Below are 23,121 nucleotides of genomic sequence, written 5' to 3'. Positions count from 1 at the left end.
ATGGGCCTTGTATTAATCATTAAACAAAACTTATAACATGACTTTTTTTTTTTTTATTAAAACTAAAACTTTTCAAGTCCTTTTCATTAGTTTTCATTTATTTTTATAGTTACATATCAATTACAGTTTAGCACATGCGTAAAACCGTTTTATTCTTATAAGTTTTTGTTAGGAGTCGAGCAAATTTTTTCTTGATTTTATTGTAAAAGATTTACTATTTTCTTTTTTATATTGTTGAGAGCACTTTCCTCGTATGAAAAATGAAGGTATTGTTGAGGATGAATTTCAGGTCCGTATTCCATACGGCACGTCCTGTGTTCGTTTCTAGTGTTGGTGAATCATACGATAGTGGCCAGTGGAGGTTGAAATGCCTCTATGAGTCTTCTAAGGCCCAAAAAGGTTGACTGCCGTGACGAATCCACTAGCTGGTCCATTTTTTTTAAAAAAGAAAGAAATCAACTTCTAATTTTATGTTATATTCACACACTGTATGATAATATTAACTTTACGAAAATCAAGTTGTTTACATGTTGAGTTCAATTAATAACCTTAAAGAAAATGATAAACACACGTCTTTTTGTTCTCCAACACTTTCTTATTTAATTATATTCGTTGTCTCCAACACTTTCCTCGTATAAATAAAAAAACGTATAAACAACTGAAAACATTGTGAAAATCACCTCTAACTCCAAATATTGCAGATATCTTGGAAATTAACATACACATAGGCATATATATATAAATATATATATGTATTGTGTGGTAGTGGTGCTAGTGGACCCATGTTACATTTTCATTGTTCATTGTAATCATCTAAGAAGTTCATACATATGTACAGAAATTCTTTGTGAGTCTCGTCCATGCACTCCGCCCCCAACTAAAGAAGACCCCAAAATCATAACAACCATTTCAAAGTTGATCCTAATTGCTGCTAACAATCTTGCTTTGCATACGACAATGGCTCTGCAGGTAATTACTCATAAGAATATAGTTTTGATACCTGCTTAAAAATTTAAAGAATTAATGCAATATATGTGTGTGTATTATATGAAGTGCTCATCATCAGTAATAACAAAGCTTTATCCCACTAAATGGAGTCGGTTGTATGAATCTCAGAACGCCACTGCGCACGGTTTTGTGTCAAAAGCTAGCTCCAAGTACTCCATGCCTTTTCTTAAAGTCTTTTCCCAAATCTTCATAGGTGTCTACTCCTTTTCCATGAGTCTCTGTTTCATAATCGCATATTTAAACCGAAGCATTTGTAGGTCTTCTGTTCATATGTCCAAACCACCTTAACCGATTTTCTCTCATTTTATCTTTAATTGCGGTCATTTCTACTTTGCCTCTTATATTTTCGTTCTTAATCATGTTCTTTCTCGTATGCGCACACATCTTAAAAAACATTCTCATCTCCACGACACTCATTTTCTGAGAGTTTATTAATTTTAATAAATCCATATATATATATATATATATATATATATGAATAATTGAAGCAGGAGGAGGAATTTAAAGAGTATGCAGAGAAGGCCAAGTCTTTACCCCCAAGAACAACCGATGCAGATAAACTAATCCTGTACGGCCTTTACAAGCAGGCAACAGTGGGGTCGGTTAATATTAGTGAGTACTTTCAATAATTATATATTTAATTGGCCTAATTAATTTCTCTAATTTACAATTTAATTTCACTCCATCGTTATTCTATAGATCTGCATGTATCTTTAAATTATATGCATGCATGCAGCAATTTTCATGTTAACTATATATATGTATATATTATGCACATCGACCTGGATTTTTCAGCCCAACAGAGAGGGCCAAATGGGATGCATGGAAAGCTGTTGATGGTAATAATACCTATAAATTGACAAATTAAACAAAACCCTAGATTACATAAGAAACGTTTAAATCGGAAAATAGGCTTGTTTTTACATGTACTGTATACTTTTCACAAAATCTCACTTAACCCCTGTATTTTTAACTATGGTTTGTACTTTTACACGTCTCACTTTACCCTTACTTTTTTTTAGTCCAACTTTATCCCATTTCGTCAACTGGGATAAGAGAAAGGTTATATTCACTGATGTGGCAGGGGTTATTTGTATACAAAACTGACATAGTTGTTGACAATCTCTGATACAAGTGCGTTTCGTATACAATATCCGCGCAGAGTCTATTAGTAAACTTCTTCAGCTTGGTGATTATAAATTGAGATATAAAAGAGCAGTTTTGCTAAACTGACCTTGATGTATGTGTTACTAATCAGAGAAGACCATGAAGAAGCAATGACTGAATACATTGTAAAGGTGAAGCATCTGCAACAACAAGAAGTAGCCTCCACCTAAATCAGCATCAATGGAGTTCTATATGTATGTATTAAACATTTTCCCAAGTGTTTCAAGAAGAAAACACTTCAATTTCCAGAGCTTTTGCTTTATAATTAAGTCATGATGCACGACGAATAGTAGAGTTTCCTTACTCCAAACCTATCCATGAGAATTGAACTTAAGACTTACAATAGTCTCTTCATTTCTTCAAACCTACAGTTAATTTGGTTACTCTAATGATATTTCTAGATCGCGGCACTTTCAAACGGAAACCGTTTCAAAACCGCAAAAAATCGAACCGTCTGATGCAGCCCGATTTAATTCGTGTTTCGATTTCAGTTTTTTATTCCAAGTAACCACCCCTATTTATATACTTTAATGTTGCACATTGAAATACCAATCATGAAATAATAAACACACTTACTCACCATTAATTGAAAAGAGGAAAGCTAAGAAGATTTTAAATGGGCCTAGTCAGAGCAAATATGGGGCCGATTAAGGATCCTCGACTAACAGTTGGGCTTTATGTCCAATTTTATTGAGCCCAACTCTTTCAGTAGCAATCCAACCGTCAATATTGTACACTATACAATACTACAACAGGACACCAACCACACACCCAGCAAACCCAACGTGATTGTGTGAATTTCCAGACGACAACTGAATCTCACCCTGCGTGCACCCAGCACATCTTCCACTCCTTCATTTCCTGCGCTTTCTCACCTTCTAACGACTGTATGAATCTCACCCTGCATGCACCTAGCACATTTTTCACCCCTTCATTTTCTCGCACTTTCTCACCTTCCAAACACCTCCTCCGTTTCTCCATGTTTGATACTGGAATTAACTTAAACGTAAAAGGATGCTTGAACAAATGTATTTCACAGTGCTTGAATACTGCAATTTTCTCTTCTCATCAACTGAAAACAAAGCTTCCAACTTAAATAGAAAATAGCAATCTCCACGATAACCACTAGCACAACATGTGCAGATTTTGTGGAATTCAACTACCTTAAGCAACGGAAACAAATTTGAACGTGGTGAAGAGACTCAACCACAACTCCTATAATCTAGGACTCCAGCTTGACTTGGACTCTACGTTGCCATGTCGGCTTTATTTAATTAAAAACTAATTAAACATAATTAAATAACTTTTAACACCCTCCCTTAAACTGATTTTTAAGAAAAACAGTTTAGGGTTTCTCCACCATCACATAATCATCTTCCTGATCAATGCTTTGAAGTGAACAAACTCCCAACATGCTCCTCAGCTTCTTGAATGCAAGCTGCTTCAAAGGCTTAGTTAAGATGTTTGCAACCTGCTCCCCACTCTTGCAATATTCCAGTTCAATCTTCCCATCTTTGCACAAATCACGCAAAAAATGAAAACGAACATTAGTTTATTTCTCCCATGCATGACCGGATTCCTTGATAGCTTGATAGTTGACATATTGTCGTAGTAGATGGTTGTTGGTTCCTTTTGAACATTACCAAGCACTTCAAACATTTTTCTGAGCCATATAGCTTGATAGGAGCTCGCAGCTGCTACTACAAACTCAGCTTCTATTGAGGAAAGTGTCACAATCTGTTGCTTTTTTTAGGACCACGATATTGCAGCAGAGTTGAGTAGAAATGTGTGCCCAAAAATGCTCTTATGATCATTTATATCACCTACATAATCACTATTTGTGTACCCAACAAAACCATAACCATCTTCCCTTTTATAAAACACACCATAATCAATTGTCCCCTTACATACTTGAGAATTCTCTTTGCTGCATTGAGATGCATTTCAGTTGGTTTTTCCATATATTGTCTCACTAGACTCACTGCATACATGATGTCAGGCCTCGTGGATGTTAAGTTCTAATGATTTGTTTATAAAAAGTACTGTCAACCTCCTTCCCACATTTGTCTTTGCATAGCTTTAAGCCAAGTTCAGCTGGAGTTCCAAATGGCTTGCAATCATCCATCTGAAACCTTTTAAGAATGTCTTGCGTATACTTTTTCTGGTAGATGAAATTACCAGCAGTAGTTTGAATGACTCCAATCGAAGAAAATAATGCATTAATCCCAGATCAGTCATTTCAAACTCCGTCATCATAGACTTCTTAAATTCATCAAACATTTTAGCATCATTTCCCGTGAATATCAAGTTATCAACATACAAGCATACCATGAGTAGTTTACCTTCTTCCTTAGTCTTGACATAAAGAGTGTGCTCGAAGGACATTTGTGAAATCCAAGCTTAGCAAAGTGAGCATCTATGTGACTGTACCAAGCTCGAGGTGCTTGTTTTAGTCCATAGAGTGCTTGCTTCAGTTTGAACACTTTCTCTTTTTCTCATTTTCTCTCATAACTAGGTAGTTAATCAATGTACACCTCCTCTTGCAGGTTGCTATGCAAGAATGTTGACTTCACGTCTAACTGAAAAATTGACTAGGAATTTTGGGCTGCAAGAGAGATCACCATCCTGATCATGTCATGCCTTGCAACTGGGGCAAACACCTCTTTGTAACCAATGCCATGCTTCTGCTTGTAGCCCTTGGCTACTAAACGAGCTTTGTGCTTGTTAACTTCACCTTTTTCGTTCAACTTTCTTCTAAACACCCATTTAACACCAATGATTTTCTTTCCCTTTGGAATATCAGATAACTCCCAGGTTTGATTCTTTTCAATGGACTTGATTTCATTGTCCATTGATTCCCTCCATTTCTCCTCTCTAGCAGCCTCATTATACATGATTGGATCACTGTATACAAATAATGCAAAGTAAGCACATCATCAGAACTTGAATAACTTACATCGTAATCCATCATCTATGCTGGCCTCTTCCTTGAGTTCTCATTTCTCAGATCATATCCCCCTTCTTCAGATTGTTGAGATGACTGAACTTCAGGTTGAGGTGGTTTTTGGGCTTGAATTTCAAGAGCTGCAACATCGTCCTTGTCTGAATAATCATCGACTGGATTTTTTTGTTGAATCGATCTATTCTTAGACCAATTCCACATGGTGTCTTCATCAAATATTACATCATTGCTTACCACTATCTTCTTTGTCACTGGATTGTACAGTTTGTAAGCTTTTGAAACTTCACTTATACCAAGGAAAAACACATTTTTCACTTTTGTCATCCAACTTCTTTATTTTTTCATCAGGGATGTGTGAATATGACATACACCCAAACACCCTAAAGTGATCAACCGTAGGCTTCAATCCACTCCAAGCTTCTTGAGGAGTCATATTCTTAACAGAAAATATGAGACTTCTGTTTAAGATATGAACTGACCATAGCACAACTTCAGGCCAAAACTTCTTGGGAATGCTTCCTTTAACTAGTAGACTTCGAACCTTGTAGAGAATGGTGCGATTCTTCCTCTCACTTACACCATTTTGTTGTGGTGTATAGGCAGTGGTCAGCTGTATCTTGATGCCTTTCTCTTTGCAAAATGCATCAAACTTCTTCGGACAATACTCTCCCCCACGGTCAGTTCTTAGTGTTTTAATCTTCTTGTCTAATTCATTTTCAACTAGAGCTTTGAAGCTTTTGAATGCTTCAAATGCTTCTGATTTTTCCTGCAAGAAATAGACCCATGTCTTCTTACTAAAATCATCAATAAATGAGATGAAATCTTTTTTGTTACCATTTGAGTTGGGATTTATTGGTTCACATAGATCAGAGTGAACCATTTCCAAGATTGATTGAGCCTTTGCTACCTTGCCATTTGGAACAGAGTCTCTTTGATGCTTCCCAGTGATGCCTTCTTCACACACCTTTGATGAAAGAGTTATCTCAAGTAAGCCAATGACCATCCCTTTTTGGTGAAGTGTTTGCAAGCCATTAAAGTTCAAATGACCATATCTATAGTGCCATCTCCACGTGTCATCTTCTTTGGCAAGCAGGTAAGCTTGCATAATCTTGATTTTCAAAGGAAACAATATGTTGGAAGATATTTTTACAACAACAATAGAGCATTTTTTGGGATCATACACTTCACACTCTCCTTTATAGATTGCAATCCTGTAACTTTTATCTTGTAATTGACTAGCACTCAGCAAATTTGTCTTTAAATCAGTTTCAATAAAGTTGTTTTTGGTTCTGATTTGATTATCTCCCTTACCCATCACTTTCACTATTGATTTGTCACCAAAACTTACCATCGTGTGAAAACTTTCATCCAAATTAATAAGGGAAGACTTACATTCACTCATGTAATTGTTGCAACTCATGTCCACATACCATATCTCCTGATCAGTCTCTGTCAGTGCATGAAAAGCCATCACAAGTGTCTCTTCCTCCTTCCTTTTCTCCACAAAGTTTGACTTTTCTCATTTTCTTTTGGTAACTTCGTGTAATACTCTTTCTTGTAGCGGTCAAAATTTCCACACCTATAACACTCCACTTTTAACTTATCATAGTGGTATGCTCATTTTTCTTCAGAGTCATCATCTATTTTGAAAACACAAGGTGACTTGCTGTCATCTCGATGTTCAGATCGTCCACCACCTTGATGGCCTCGACCACTTCTTCCACGACCTCTTCCTCCTCGAGAACTTGAGGACTCAAAAAAAGTGGAAGCTTTCAGCATTGTTTGTTCTTCACTGGCAGTGGTGCGGTTAAGTCTTTGTTCATGCACTAACAAAGAGTTTTGTAGTTCATCAACTCATAACTCAACAACATTTTTTACCTCCTCAATTGAACAGACAATGTAGTCAAATTTTGGAGTCGATGATCTCATAATTTTCTCCACAACTTTGACTTCTTCCATGGTGCTACCATTGGATCTTATCTTGCTTGTTATTCCCAGAGTTCTAACAAAGAAATCAGTGATGGACTCACCTAATTTCATTTGTAGAGTTTCAAAGTCCCTTTCTAGAGTTTGAAGCACTGCACGCTTCATCCTTTCTGACCCTTTATATTTCTTCTTCAAAGAAACCTATATTTGTTTGGAGGTTTCCTTCTCCAGTATAGTCTCCAAGATAGATCGATCAAGTGCCTGAAAAAGGTTAGTTTTTCACCTTCAAGTCCTTTAACTTCTGTTCAGCAACCCTATTTTATTGTTGTTCAGTCAACACAACTCCCTCTGTTGGGGCGTCAATCCCTGAATCCACAAGATTCCAATACTTCTTTGACCTGAGGAAGTTCTCCATCAGCATGCTCGAATGGTCGTAGTGACTATTAAACCGTTGAATCGCTGGTTGAACAAAACTCTCAGTGGCTTTGTCAGTTGCCATTGTTTCTTGCTGTTGTAAGACACAATCATCACCTTTTTTCTCAAGTTTGTTCAGGCCCAAAATGGGCTCTGATAACAGATGTTGGATAATGGAATTAACTTAAACGTAAAAGGATGCTTGAATATTGTTGTTTTCTCTTCTCATTAATTGAAAACAAAGCTTACAACTTAAATAGAAAGTAACAATCTCCATAATAACCACTAGCACAACATGTGCAGATTTTATGGAGTTCAACTACCTTAAGCAACATAAACAAATTTGAACGTGGTGAACAGACTTAACCATAACTCCTACAATCTAGGACTTCAGCTTGACTTGGACTCTACATTGCCATGTCAGGTTTATTTAATTAAAAACTAATTAAACATAACTAAATAACTTTTAGGGTGATTTTGTATAAAATCAATTCAAAGTTATGATAATAACAATAGGTCAATCAAATTTATTAGAATTATAAATAGGTCAATGAGACTTTAAGATACATTAAAACACCTCAATCAAATTAAAATTACAAATGATGCCATTATCATTTAAAACACCAAACATTTCCATCTTCCCTCATTGTAAATCATGCAGCAGCCATAAAACACTCTTAGACTTCAACCTCCCCGCATCCCACCATCTTCAACCTCCATTTTTTGGCCTCACAACACCTTTAACCTTTATCGCCTCCTACCACCTTCATCATCCAATGAACGATTCCAACAAACAATTAGCATTTGCACTGATTCCAACGAACAATTCGCACTTGCGATTGAGAAATCACGATCAAGGTAATTTGTTTCTTCCTATTTTCTTCTTGTTATTCAATTTTGATGTTTTAGGTTATTTGAGTTGTGTTTTTGATAGATATGGTGTAACTTTGCATACTATACCTGTTAGTTTTGAATTTGAGCTTGTTTGGATGTTAAAATTAGTTTGGGCATATAACAATTTTAGTCTGTTTCGACATATTTGTTGGCTCTGTGTATGTTTATTCATGGTGGTTATGTTGTTTAGTTTAATTGCCGTTTCCCGTGTTCTGTGATTCTGCATTCAGATTCAAGTAGGTTTGTGGAGTTAGACACTGCAACGCAGTGTCTGTTTCTTGTTCTGTGGATTCGGACACTTCGTTGCAGTGTCTATTTCCTGTTTTGTGGATTCAGACACTTCGTTGCAGTGTCTGTTTCTTATTTTGTGATTGTGCATTAAGATTCAAATAGGTTTGTGGATTCAGACACTACAACGCAGTGTCTGTTTCCTATTCTATGAATTCATACACTTCGTTGTAGTGTTTGTTTTCTGTTATGTGATTGTACATTGAGATTCAAATAGGTTTATTGATTCAGACACTGCAGCATAGTGTTTGTTTCTTGTGCTGTGAATTTAGACACTTTGTTGCAGTGTCTATTTCATGTTCTATGCTTTTACGTTAATGGATTCAGACATACAATATTAATATCGCTATCACAAACTTTATATATTTTTTCTTTTATAGTTGAAACATGCCCCAAAAAAAGTTAAAGGGATACATAAACAAGCGAAAGAGAAAATGATGGATATTATTGATTTGCACTCGGGAGGATATTACTGATTTGCACAATGGAAAGTGTTGTAATTTTATGTAGCCTCTCATGGAAAATTTGGTTCTAGTTAGGCTATTTTGTGATTTATATTTTCTAGGCCATATATATCTCCACTAGCGATATATATGGTTCTAATTAATATGAAAAAATATTCCATGGGGTTAGCTTTACTTTTCGTGGTTACGAACCTTTATCAAGTTCTATCTTGAAGGGCTGATAGGATTTAGAGCTGGGCAACAAGTTTTGATAGGGACTACATAAGAATCGGAGAGGGGAAAATAATAAAAAAAGAAACAAAGTCAAGAGAGAATGGTAGAAGCGTATAATAGTTATTTTCTAATTAGCTTAAATCCATGTAACATGCTTTATTGACTTAAGAGTGGTGAGAGAATTGGTCCTCCCCGTCTGTGACGACGTCATGGCCATCGACAACCTCCGGGACCTACTGTCCCACTGCCGGGGTCTGCAATTCGTGTGAAGTTTTTGAAATTGAAGGAGAAGTTAGGGCAGGAGTCGAAATCTGAGATTTTAGGTGTGATTAAAGGGCTTAAGTGGATTTTTAGGGATATTAATCAAATTAGCGTCGGGGAAAATTGTTCACCTGCGAGGGCAAAAGGGTATTCGATCGCGTCGCTAACGGTGTTTCCGGGCATGAAGGAACTTGAAGGCTTGGATTCGAAGCAGCAGCTAGTGAAGACGGAGAAGGACAAGGTCAGGGAGTATTTGGGTAATGTGATCGAAGTTGATTACGTTGTTGGGCGCCTCAATCTGCATGTCTCTAAAGATTTTTTGTGCTATGTTATGTGTCTATAATATTTTGTTCACTTTAACGAAAAGTTTATGGTACTATTTATTTTAACGAAAAACCTTATTTTTACACTAAAAAGTCAATCATGATATTATTCACTTTATTCTTTATTTTGTCCTTATCCTTAAAATTCAAAATTTTCAAATCATTTTCATTAGTTTTCCTTAATATTAATAAGATTAAGCATGATTTTGATAAATTAATGGTTTTTATCAGTTTTGGAAAAAAAAGCAAGTTTGGAATTTTGGTTTCTTTGATTTGATTAGTGTTTTGATCCATTGGTTTGGTTGATGCAATGCAATTTGGTGTTCGGGCATTTGAGTACTTCTTGTGGGCTTCAACCTAGAGTTTCGGTGGACTTTACAAGGCTTTTGACGGAGTTTAAAAATCTAGGCGTATTCAATCGAGAGTTTCGAAAAACCTCAAGGCTATGAAAGTGATGAGAAGTTTAAAGATTCCATTAAATGGTAGATTTTGGTGGAATTTAAAGACTAAAACACTGATATCAACACTCCAACTTTCCCCCCAGATATTTATGGGCCCTAAGATTTATACGAATTTGGTAGACTTTGCACTTTCTTTTAAAAAGTTTGGGGACAATATTTTGAAAGTGCTTTCAAAGATGCACTATCAAGTCCTTTTTTAAGATATCCTTCTACGACCGTAAGTATTTTTATATTTTCCATTGAATACAGTGAGGAACAATTTCCAGACCTTGAACTTATAACCAATTTATATCATCCTTGGAAGATAATAATGATAGGAATATGGAAGCTCAAGTTGAAGGTAGTATTAGTCTTTGAACTGTACTGAAAAGCAACTTTGATCTTTGAACTTAAAATTTGTAAGTATTAGTCTCTAATTCTAAATTTATTATAATATAGATTAATGAACTTTTTAACTAATTCTGTTTAAATTTCTATTCCTTAATTTTCTGTCAAAACACAACCCTAAATTTGTTAGCGTCAAGGATCAAATTTGTTACACAATATGATATTCTTGTTGTGCTACCCATATATGAATGTTTAAATCCGTCCAAATTTTCTAAACCACTTGTTATAAGAATAACTTTTATTTATTGACCCACGTTCGTAGAAGTTGAACGTATTATAAAATATGTAACTAAGGGATTGCTCGACGTTTAGTAATTGAATTGGATAATTCACTATATTGAAGACAAGAAAGAAATTATAAAATTAAATCTAATTTAAAGGTACATGATATATTACTTGTTAAAGAAATTTATTCTTTCAATCTTAGAAAAAAATTAGTAGGACTAAAAAAGATAAGTTTCTTTCATGTTCCCTTCTGACCTCCCAAAAAAAAAAAAAAAAAAAAAAAAAGAAAAAAAAAGTTACATCTACCTTCAACATATGCATTGTATTTATGTGTCATCTAATTCGATCCAATTCTAGGCACCAAAGACGGTTTAAGAATTTTATAATTTATTACCAATCATGGACACTGCAGTCACCTTCTTGGTCGAGTTTAATGACACATGTTTATGTTTGTGTTATATATATATATATAAAGAAGAAGACAAAAATGGTGAAACTTTCAAAACATCCAAATAACCCTTTTCCTATTAGGATTTCAAAAAATAAGAAAAACACGTACACAAAAAAAACCCCCACATAGTGAGACTGTGGGTGGTCACGTTCATTATTTTTCACAAGGCAATTGACTAATTTTTCTATAGAACATGAGGACATATAGATACGAGGGGTTGTATGATTTGGCTAACAAAGTCACTCCCTTTCTTTTTCCACATGACATGAGTAATGACAATGTAACATGTAGAACTCGTGATATCGGTGGAATGTGTCGATGCTAATGTTCAGCTGATGCAAGGTTCATGCGTCCACCTACCACTCAGTAACAAATACTCAAATTTGAATTGCTCTATATTCTCTGATTTATGTTAGGTGCGAACAAGAAATACCATAACACATAGTGTTTATATGCAAGTGAGTCCTTAACATAGTGTCTGTACATTGGTGTACTCACTAGCGGAGGCACATTGGGACCAAGGTGGTCCCAAGATCACCTGGAATCCAGAAAATATACATGTGAAAGTGTTATAAGAACCCTTTGAATGTTTGGTATAGGTCTCTTTTTGTGCCCACCAACTATTTGATATAATGCATACTAGGCATACTCGACAGGTTGCGTCGAGAGTACTCGACAAATTCTCTCGATATCACTCATCAGATTGCTTCAACATATATTGACGTTAACATATATGTGCGCTATATGGTTCGACTGACGACAACAAACCTACGAAGTGTTCGACGAAATATCTCAATGAATAAACTGAAATATTTTTTACTCGCTTCATGTTCTATTTCTATTAAAAAAAATTAGACCTTTAACATTAAGACCTCCAATGTTCGAATCCTAGATTCGCCAATAAATGTACTTCCTTATTCACCCATTTATGATCAAAATTTGCGATTTTCATTCTCATATCATCATGAACTGTTCATCTCAGTAATAACTAATCAAACTAGCATAGAAATTGTTCTAACATTATATGACTCGAATAATCCAACGGTTTTCAAAGTTCTGGTGGATATAAAAGGTGTCGACTGTGCAATATAAATGTGCATGTTCCAACTGAAGCACGTCACACAGCCTAACAAGTCCCGAATACGATCACAGAACACAAAAACGCCATATTATTATTGTAGTGGTCATGACACACGGCATGCATTATTTAATGAGACAAACTAAAAAAATAAAGTAGAATTCTCTCTCTTTTAAATTCTCCGTCTCTTCATTCTTCTTGTATTTGGACAAACTATGTCAACAACTGTGTTGACTTATTTATAGAGATAGGAAAAAAAGAAAAAAGCGAGAGAGAAGGGAAGGAGAGGGGGAGAATTTGAAGGGAGAGAATCCTACTTTAAAAAAAATTGTTATAAATCTCTAACTCTTATTGAGCTAACTAAATTTGATGTTCGAAAGATTAAATTGCTCTAAGACTAAAACTTTCTCTTCTCTGAACTCCGGTGTTTCTTCTCTCTAAACCCCTCATCTCTATTTCAATAATTGAATTTTACTACTCAAGGTCTCGAATACCTCTCACTTACTCACACATCGCTCAATGATTACTCAAGTACGGCTCAGGTGGCAATTGTGAAACTCATTGTGCGGTGGAGGTTGTTAACCGTGGAGTTTGTGATAAGAAAAAACTGGCCCTCGCTTGGGCCAAGTGATTGATGTGCTGATCTCTTAATTTTATTGCGTTTGAGTAGAGATAACAGCATCACATGGCATTGCCGAACCCTGATGGTTTGACAAGAAGGATGAGATTTAGAGTAAAAAAATCACAATATTAGAAAGAGAAAATTTTGTCAGAGGGTACTGAATTCTTCTAAACATCAATTTCAAAGGCTATTTAAATGCATATTTCCAAATTTCAACAAAAAAAATGTGCCACATATTGGGAAAAGAATAAGTACCGTCAGCTGACTAGGACTTTCCGACTGTATCAGAACTGGCGAGTTTGGCTGCATTGCATATGCAATTATGCGTGCTAGTTCTTGCACGCAAGAGATTTTTTTAGTGTAGAATATGTCATATGTTATTATATAATTGGAAGAACGTTTAAAAAAAACTTTTATCTATTTGTATAATAACATATAGCATACTACTTGTGTGTCAGATACATTGAAGAATTTCTCCAAACATTAATATAATGGAATTATTATTAGCGCTATAAAATTTTCATTCTACACTCAAAACATTTTATATTTAGAAAGAAAAGTACGAGCGTAGAATGAGATTTTTGGAGTGCCAATAACACTTTTCAAATATAAAATGTAGTAATTGTTACGATAGTAAACAATTTCCTATCCAATTCGATTGTCTGATATCCAAAAATTAAGGTAGAAATTCACTTGCATGTTGGATATTTGATTTCATAGCTTAATTAGAGGAGTTATTCTTTCATTGGTTGTCAAGGTAAACCCCTGTACAATTTCTATTCAATATTTTACATCATCATCATCTTTAATTGACATTATTTTACAGTATTATCTTTCTTTAATGTTACCAAGAACTTAAAGATGTTTTTATTTTCCATTTTGCTCTAATACATCTGTTTGGAAGCAGACTCTTTTTTTGTGTTGTGGGGATGTGTTGGGATGACGCCTTGCCTTTGTGGCAGCGTCCTTATGCTGCGGTCCCCCGCACTGCCCTTAAGTGTGTTTTGCTGTACTGTTGGCTTTCGCCTTGGTTGTGAATATATCCAGTCTCCCAAAAACAAAAAAACAAAAAAGAAAGAAGCAAACTCTTTTTTGGCGATGGTAGATGCCCCAAATCCCACCAATGACTCAACGAGTCAAAGATTTTGAGCGATCTCGAACCTTCTAACTAGGCTTTACAATTTTTTGCATGATTTGTTAATCCGACACACAAAATAATACGAAATAACAAGTGTCAGGTCAACTCGTTAATAAGTTGGGTCGTTATCAGATCACCCGTTAGGAACAATTAGGGAACCAAATCGTTATTTGATCACCTATTAAGAACCCAATAAGATATCAGTCATCCGAATCGGCTGTGTAATGGCAAGAACAGGAAGTGGGGAAATCAAAAGCTTTTTTTGGATTCAAGTGCTTGGAAAAGGATCCTCGCTGGAAAAATTTTCACCTGTGAGGGCAAAAGGGTATTCGATCGTGTCGCTAGCGGTGTTTCCGGTAGTGAAGGAGCTTGAAGGCTTGGATTCGAAGCAGCAGCTAGTGAAGAAGGAGAAGGACAAGGTCAGGGAGTATGTGGAAAACGTGTTCGAAGTTGATTACGTTATTGGGGCGCCTCAATCTGCAAGTCTCTAAAGATTTTTTGTGCTCTGTTATGTGTCCTTAATATTAATAAGATTAAGCATGATTTTGGTAAATTAATGGTTTTTATCAGTTTTGAATGAAAACGCAAGTTTGGAATTTTGGTTTCTTTGATTTGATTAGTATTTGATCCATTGGTTTGGTTGATGCAATGCAATTTGGTGTTTGGGCATTTGAGTACTTCTTGTGGGCTTCAACCTAGAGTTTCGGTGGACTTTACAAGGCTTTAGACAGAATCTGAAAATCTAGGCGTATTCAATCGAGAGTTTTGAAAAACCTCAAGGCTATGAAACTGATGGGGAGTTTAAAGATTCCATTAAATGGTAGACTTCAATGGAATTTGAAGACTAAAACACCGATATCAACACTCCAACTTTCCCCCCAAATATTTATGGACCCTAAGATTTGTATGAATTTGGTAGACTTTGCGCTTTCTTTTAAAATGTTTGGGAAAAAATATTTAGGAAGTGCTTTCAAAGAAGCACTATCAAATCCTTTTCCAAGATATCCTTCTACGACCGTAAGTATTTTTAAATTTTCCATTGAATACAGTGAGGAACAATTTCCCGACCTTAAACTTACAACCAATTTATATCATCCTTGGAAGATAATAATGGTAGGAATATGGAAGCTCAAGTTGAAGGTAGTATTAGTCTTTGAACTGTACTGAAACGCAACTTTGATCTTTGAACTTAAAAATTTGTAAGTATTAGTCTCTAATTCTAAATTTATTATAATATAGAATCATAAACCTTTTAACTAACTCCGTTTAAATTTCTGTCCCTTAAAACACAACCCTAAATTTGTTAGCGTCAAAGCTCAAATCTGTTACACAATATGATATTCTTGTTGTGCTACCCAGATATGATTGTTTAGACCCGTCCAGATTTTCTTTGAGTTTTGGACTTCTAAACCACTTGTTATAAAAATAACTTATATTTATTGGCCACATCCGTGGAAGTTGAACGTATTTAATAAAATATGTGGCTAAGGGATTGCTCGATGTTTGGTAACTGGATTGGATAATTTACTATATTGAAGATAAGAAAGAAATTGTGAAATTATGTCTAATTTAAAGGTACAAGATATATTACTTGTTAAAGAAATTTATTCTTTCAAATTTTTTTTAAAAAAAGTAGGACTAGAAGATATAAGTTTCTTTCATGTTCCCTTCTAATCTTCCCCCAAAATAAAAGAAAAAAAATTATTTACATCTACCTTCAATATATGCATTGTATTTATGTGTCATCTAATTCAATCCAATTCTAGGCACCAAAGGTGGCTTCAGAATTTTATAATTTATTACCATGGACACTGTAGTCACCTTCTTGATCGAGTTTAATGAGACGTGGTAATGTTTATGTTATTTATATATATAAAGGAGAAGACAAAAATGATGAAACTTTCATAATATTTAAATTACCCTTTTCCCATTAGGATTTCAAAAAATAAAAAAAACGTGCATACAAAAAAAAACCCCACATAGTTTGACAAAAAAAAAAACAATGATACTAAAATAAAGTAAACGACAAAAAAGAGATAATTGCCAAACACGTAGATTGAGGCAAATGACTAATTTTTCTATAGACCATGAGGACATATAGGTACGAGGGGTATATGTTCAGCTGATGCAAGTTTCATGCGTCCACCTACCACTCAGTAACAAATACTCAAATTTGAATTGCTCTATATTCTCTGATTTATGTTAGGTGCGAACAAGAAATACCATAACACACAGTGTTTATGCGCAAGTGGCCTTTATCATAATGGTGGAAATGGCCATTATATGACGGTGTTAGTTAATATAACATCTAATATAACAAAATCTCTCTTTTGATCAAAAAAAAAAGAAAAAGAAAAAACATAGTGTTTATACATTCGTCTACCCATTAGGGGAAGCACATTGGGACCAAGGTGTTCTCAAGACCAATTGGAATCTGGAAAATATACATGTGAATGTCTTTCAATGATCCTTTGAATGTTTGGTATGATTCCCTTTTGTGCCCACCAAATACTTGACGAAATGTCTTAGTGAATAAATTGAAGTATTTTTTATACTTTTCATGCTCTGTTTCAATTAAAAAAGTTTGATCTTTAACATTTAAATCCTTAATATTCAAATCCTAAATCCGCCACTAGTTGTACTTCCTTATTCATCCATTTATGATAAAAATTTGCGATTTCCATTCTCATCATCATCATCATCATGAATAGTTCATATCAGTAAAAACTAATCAAATTAGCATAGAAATTGTTATTATGTGCCTCGAATAATCCAACGATTTTCAAAGTTCTGGTTCAAAGTTCTGGTGGAGTATAAAAAGTGTCGACTGTGCACTGTAGCTTTGCTGATTTTCGTAGTTTTCTTCTTCATATTGTAGTGTTTAAATTTAAAGGCCCCTTGTGGATCCACAAAATATAAATGTGCATGTTCCAACTGAAGCACGTCACTCAGCCTAAGAAGTCACGAATACGATCACAGACCACAAAAACACTATATTATTATTGTAGTAGTCACGACACTCGACATACATTATTCAATGAGACAACTAAAAAAAATATTGTAAGATTCTCTCTTTTTTAAATTCTCATTCTCTCTAGTCTTCTTTTATTTGAACGGTTACGATTAAACCACGTCAACATTTATGTTGACTTTTTTATATAGAGAGAGAAAAAAAAGAAAAAAAGAAGAGGAAAGTGAGTGAGAAGAGGAGGAGAGGGGAGATAATTTGAAGGGAGATAATCCTACTTTAAAAAAAAATTGCTATCAGTCTCTAACTCTTATTAAACTAACCAAATTTGATGTTTTAAAGATTAAATTGCTCTAAGACTAAAACTCTCTTCTATGAACTCCGGCGTTTCTCCTCTCTAAACCCCTCATCTCTATTTGAATTTTACTACTCGAGGTCTTGAATACCTCTTACAGACTCACACATTGCTCAATGACTACTCAAGTACAGCTTGAGTGGCAATTGTGAAACTCATCGTGCGATGGAGGTTGTTAGCTGCGGAGTTTGTGATAAGAAAAAACTGACAGTCGCTTGCGCCAAGTGATTGACGTGTTGATCTCTTGATTTTATTGCTTTTGAGTAGAGATAACAGAGTAACTGGTGGTGTCGGACCCTGGTGTTTCAACAACGAGGATAAGGTTTAGAATAAAAAAATCACAATGTTGGGAGAAAGAGAAAGTTTTGGCAGAGGGTACTACAGTCATCTAAACATCAATTTTAGAGGCTATTTAAAATCGCATATTTCCAAATTTCTCAACAAAAAAAAAGTGCTACATATTTGGAAAAAAATAAGAACCGTCAGCTGACTAGGACTTTTCGAATGTATCAGAACTGGCAAGTTTGGCTGCATTGCACATGCAATTATGCATGCAAGCTCTAGCACGCGAGATTTGCAGTATAAAATTCGAGTACGTACGTTATATGTTATTATATACATGGAAGAATACTTAATAAAAACTTTCATCTATTTGTATAATAACATATGACGTATCACCTCCTATTTCAGATACATTGAAGAATTTCTCTTAACTTGAATACTTAGATACTCTTAATATAAAATGTAGTAATTGTTACGATAGTAAACGATTTCCTATCAAATTTCATTGTCTGATATCAAAAAATTAAGGAAGAAATTTACTGACATGTTGTATATTTGATTTGATAGTTCCATAAAAAATAAATAAAATATTTATAGCTTAATAAGAGGAGTGATTCTTCCATTGGTTGTCAATGTAAACCCCTATACAAGTTTCTTTTCAATATTTTACATCATCATCATGTTTATTTAGACATTATTTTACAGTATCATCTTTCTTTAATAGTACCAAGAGCCTAAAGATGTTTTTATTTTCCTTTCCATTTTGTCATATAATACATCTAGCACTCTTTTATGTAGATGGTAGATGCCCCAAAGCCCACCAATGACTCAACGAGTCAAAGATTTTGAACGATCTCAAACCTTCTAACTAGGCTTAACAATTTTTTATATGACTTGTTAATCAGATACGAAATAATACGAAATAACAGATGTCAAGTCAACTCGTTAACAAATTAAGTCGTTATCAAATCATCCGTTAAAATTTTTTTACGAACCGAATCGTTATTAGATTATCTATTAAGAATCTAATAAGATATCGATCATCTAAACAGACTGTGTAGCGGCAAGAACAGGGAGTGGGGAAATCAAAAGCTTTTTTAGGATTCAAGTGATTAACCAGAGAAATAATGTCAGTGAACACCCAAATCCCGAGTACATAAAGTAAAAGTAATGGACTAAACATGGTTAAACTTAATTAATATTTACAGAAGGTCCACATGGTAATTGACTATGAGTGGAAGTGGTCCCAGCTATGAGAGATTTTTCAGTGTGATCAGTATACGAGATGATACATCATATGTTATTTTACAAATGATGAGACATGTATGCTAAAAAGTTAATAACTTAAAAAATAAAATTTTACACCACTCCTGTTAAAACGTGATGTACCATTTATATTCCCATCATAACTACCAATTTCTCCCCAGAAAGAATTTTGATGAAGATTTGGTACATGGTGTGAAGAGATCTTAATCAACGAAGATATTGAAAAACGTGACAGTTGATGATTAGTTAAGCTCTGATGATTAGCCTTAATTAATCTTTTTTTCTATTAAGATAAATTGGCTTCAATTGGGCCTTTTGAAAAATGAGGCAGAGATGGTCAGAATCACAGTCGTTGAATATTTAATGCTGAGGCCAAGTGGTGTGAGAAGATGACACCAAATGTTCAGTTTCAGTTCTGAGAAGTGTGTCCTTTGTTTCTGTTATTTGGAACCCAATCTATGCCATAGAGAATCTGTAATATATAATTGTTAATTTTGTTATAGTTTTATAATTAGTAGAATCTTACGGAAAGGATTCCTTCCGGAACCCTTTCACAAAATTCTATCTATCAACTAATCTGGGTTTTTGAAATTTGATCTAACGGCTAAAGTTATTATAACTTTTAAAGTAGCCCATGTTTTTAGCTGTAAATCAAATTTCAAGGGTCCGGATTAGTTGATGGGGAAGACTTGGTGGAAGGGATCTGGAGAAGATCCCTTTCCGAATCTTACATTACGTGCACATGGGTAACGCTATTTGGATGAATTTTAAAATCCTTTAAAATCTTTTAATTGACTATACCTAGATTTGAATGGATTTCAAAATCTTTTAAAATCTTTTAATTGACTAAACTAGGATTTTAAAGTCTTTTAAAATCCTCTCAAATCCTAATTTGACTACACCCCCCAAGTCTCTCTAGCATTACTCCATGCACATATATATGTCCCCTTCATATCACCATGGGGAGTAATCTAAGGCTCTAATCAATCAAAGACGCTCCAAAGCTGGTCTTTGAACTTTGAACTCTCTGTGAGAGAGAGAGAGAGAGAGAGAGAGAGAGAGAGAGAGAGAGAGAGAGAGAGAGAGAGAGAGAGATGGGAAGAAAACCATGCTGTGATAAAGAAGGGCTAAACAGGGGAGCATGGTCAGCTTGGGAAGATAAAATCCTTACCAACTACATTGAAACAAATGGAGAAGGAAAATGGCGAGACCTTCCTCAAAGAGCTGGTATGTGTGTGTATGCACTTTACATATTTAAATTTACAATATTTTTTTTCAGATGCTGTATGCGTAGAATCCAAATTAGCATTAACTATGTTGCTGCAGGGTTAAACCGGTGTGGAAAGAGCTGCAGACTGCGATGGTTGAATTATCTGAGGCCTGACATTAAGAGAGGTAACATTTCCGGTGAAGAAGAAGACCTCATCATTAGACTACATAAGCTTCTTGGAAACAGGTATGTATATATGTATGCATGCATGCATGTAAGAATGAGTACAACTCCGTTTTTATGTTGATTATGATTTTTTTTTTTCATTTCAATCTTGACCGTCAGTTCAAATTTTGACATCAACAACACATATCTGAACAATAATATTGAAGCAAAGATTTTTTTTTTTTAAATAATAAATAGAATATAAGGTGATATTAGCTATTTCGGAGTAAGACGATATAGACTTGAAGATGAAAGTTCTATACGCTCTGGGATCCCACCGGCCGTCCCCCATCAATAGAAAAACAAAGCTCTCAAGAATAAATAGTAAAGTCGTCCAATTATAAAGAATTATAGAGAAAATGGAAACCAAAAAAAGCCAGAACAGAGAAACCAAAAGAAAGAAAAACATGTCACAATCCCGAAATTATAGAGAAAATGGAAGCCAGTATATCCATGGATACTCATTAAAGCACATATTGAAGCAAGATGAACTTCTGAATTTGTACTTGTTATGGTGATGTATGTATTTCATCAGGTGGTCATTGATCGCTGGAAGACTGCCGGGACGAACTGACAATGAGATCAAGAACTACTGGAACACCACTCTGAGCAAGAAAACGGAGCAAGGAAGCGACAAGGCTCCTCGTCCTGAACGTACTAGTACTACTAACTCAAACGAGTACACACCAAAACCGAAACCAGCATCAAAGTCTCATCAGACGGTCCAGGTGATTCGAACGAAAGCATTTAAGTGCAGAAAGGTTGTCATCCCATCACATTTGGACGATCACGATCAAATGGTTGATAGGTTAAATGTAAACCCTGGTTTGGTCCCGTGTGAATGCCCTAGTTCATCAGCGTCTCAGGATCCACAGGAGGACTCACCTCCTTGTGGTTTTCTAATAGATTTCAATATCGATGACCTTTTCATATCTGATTTATTAAAGACAGAGAATTTTCTCCAAGATCAAATCGATAAATGTGATCAAGAAATGGAAGATGGAATCATCAAGCTTGAAGGTTTGATGGGTGAAGCAATGTTGGAAAATTCGACCGCTAGTGTTCATGATCATCACGATGACCAGATATTTCAGCCAAAGGATGATCATGATCGTGTCCACGGCCTCAATGCAATTTCATATTTTCTGAATTTAGAAGACGATCATGAAAAGTGGAGCAGTAATTAGTTAAAATCGATCAAACCCTACAAGCTAGCTAGCTAGGGCTAATATTAATGTTGACAATAAAACATTCCCTTAATTAATTACGAGAGATCATTTTCGTAATTAGTTTCTGTTTTATTTGATTTGAATTGGTCAATAAGTGGGAGACAAGTAGTTTCTTTTTTGTTATGGCTAGTTTCAGTATATGGAGTGTAATGCACATATAGTGAGCATACTATATACAAAAATGCTACTTTTGCCACAAGTACTTGTACCATCATTTAGTATTTTTTTTAAATCCACATATATTTGTGGACTCTTCTTTTATTAGAGAGATGATACAAATATATGGTAAGTGTATCATTACTCTACTATATAAAAAGTAAAGACAAGTCTCCAACATTATTGTTGTCTATGCTTGTCAAGCTGCGGGTATCATGTAGTACGTTGAGCTTCAAATATATTAAAATTAGGGATACACTCTTTAATAAATAAACTATATTATGCATGTAGGATTTGCTTGTATTAAAAAGTGTTAGTAGTGGGTCTCAAAACTCTCAACACCATGAGTTATAGTACATTGAGCTTCAAATTAAGAACAACCATAATAACCGTAGCTTGAAAAAGGGGCAGGTTACAGCAAAAACATAACAGAATGAAAGAATAAGATAACAGAAATGGGGCTGAGTTAATGGCCTCAATTGGACATTGATGACACTTGGTGGGTTTGCTTATTGGGGTGCAAGTTAGAATGGTCTTTCCGGTTCTAAAAATAAAATTTCTGAATTCGAATCCGGAAATTCTAAAAAATTGGAATGGAGATTGGTAGGGGTGCAAGTTGGAATGGTATTTCCAATTCCTGGAATTGGAAAATTTTCCGAATCTGAAAAATTCCAAATCCGAATATTTTCCAAAAAATTAAAAAGGAAATGCATTTAGAGAGATTATGAGAATTATAAATTTTTTATGCAATTTTTTTTGAAGTATTCAAATAAAAAAAACTTTCAAAAACTTTCAATTTTTATAGTTATTTACACAAATTATATATTTTGTAATTAACTTTTGTATTTATTGTTAGTTTTGTATACATTTGGTTTATTGTTTTAATATTAAACATACATTTATATATTAAAAAGGATAAGCATACTAGTATATCACAAAATTAATAGAATCTATATATAACCATATACCAAATTTTAAAATAAATAAATTGCATGTACGAAAAAGTTAGAGAATGTTAAAAAAACATAGAAAATATATGTATTTCCAATTTATGTCCTGAGTTTTCTGAGATTACTCTGATTCCGAAATTTCTGAATATGCTAAAACTTCCAAATTAAATTTTTTTTTTTATTTGACCCGATTTTGAA

At 34.6% G+C, this 23,121-nt stretch overlaps 2 protein-coding genes across 3 annotated transcripts; both read left to right on the top strand.

Annotated features, from left to right (window-relative positions):
• On the top strand, window positions 1-2,345 carry LOC148698797 (acyl-CoA-binding domain-containing protein 1-like). 2 transcript variants are annotated; one of them, XM_088677772.1, is made up of 4 exons: window positions 1-9; window positions 1,500-1,617; window positions 1,782-1,850; window positions 2,269-2,345. In XM_088677772.1, the coding sequence occupies exons 1-4, from the start codon at window positions 1-3 to the stop codon at window positions 2,343-2,345; spliced, it is 273 nt and encodes a 90-aa protein (XP_088533898.1). The 2 variants fall into 2 exon arrangements, with proteins under 2 accessions (XP_088533898.1, XP_088533893.1); XM_088677767.1 differs by lacking the exon at window positions 1-9 and adding an exon at window positions 958-969 and having other exon boundaries at window positions 1,497-1,617; window positions 1,782-1,856; window positions 2,275-2,345.
• Window positions 2,346-20,121: 17,776 nt separating this feature from the next.
• On the top strand, window positions 20,122-22,263 carry LOC137747718 (transcription factor MYB1-like). Its single transcript, XM_068487877.2, has 3 exons — window positions 20,122-20,380; window positions 20,480-20,609; window positions 21,124-22,263. Exons 1-3 carry the CDS (start codon window positions 20,248-20,250, stop codon window positions 21,773-21,775), a joined length of 915 nt encoding a protein of 304 aa, XP_068343978.2. The 5' UTR covers window positions 20,122-20,247; the 3' UTR covers window positions 21,776-22,263.
• Window positions 22,264-23,121: the final 858 nt, after the last annotated feature.

This window comes from Pyrus communis, chromosome 2 (genome assembly GCF_041283825.1).
Source record: "Pyrus communis isolate YQ-2024b chromosome 2, ASM4128382v1, whole genome shotgun sequence".
Lineage (NCBI taxonomy): Eukaryota > Viridiplantae > Streptophyta > Magnoliopsida > Rosales > Rosaceae > Pyrus > Pyrus communis.
The sequence above is the reverse complement of the archived record's forward strand: the minus strand, read 5'-3'. Positions and strand labels throughout refer to the sequence as shown.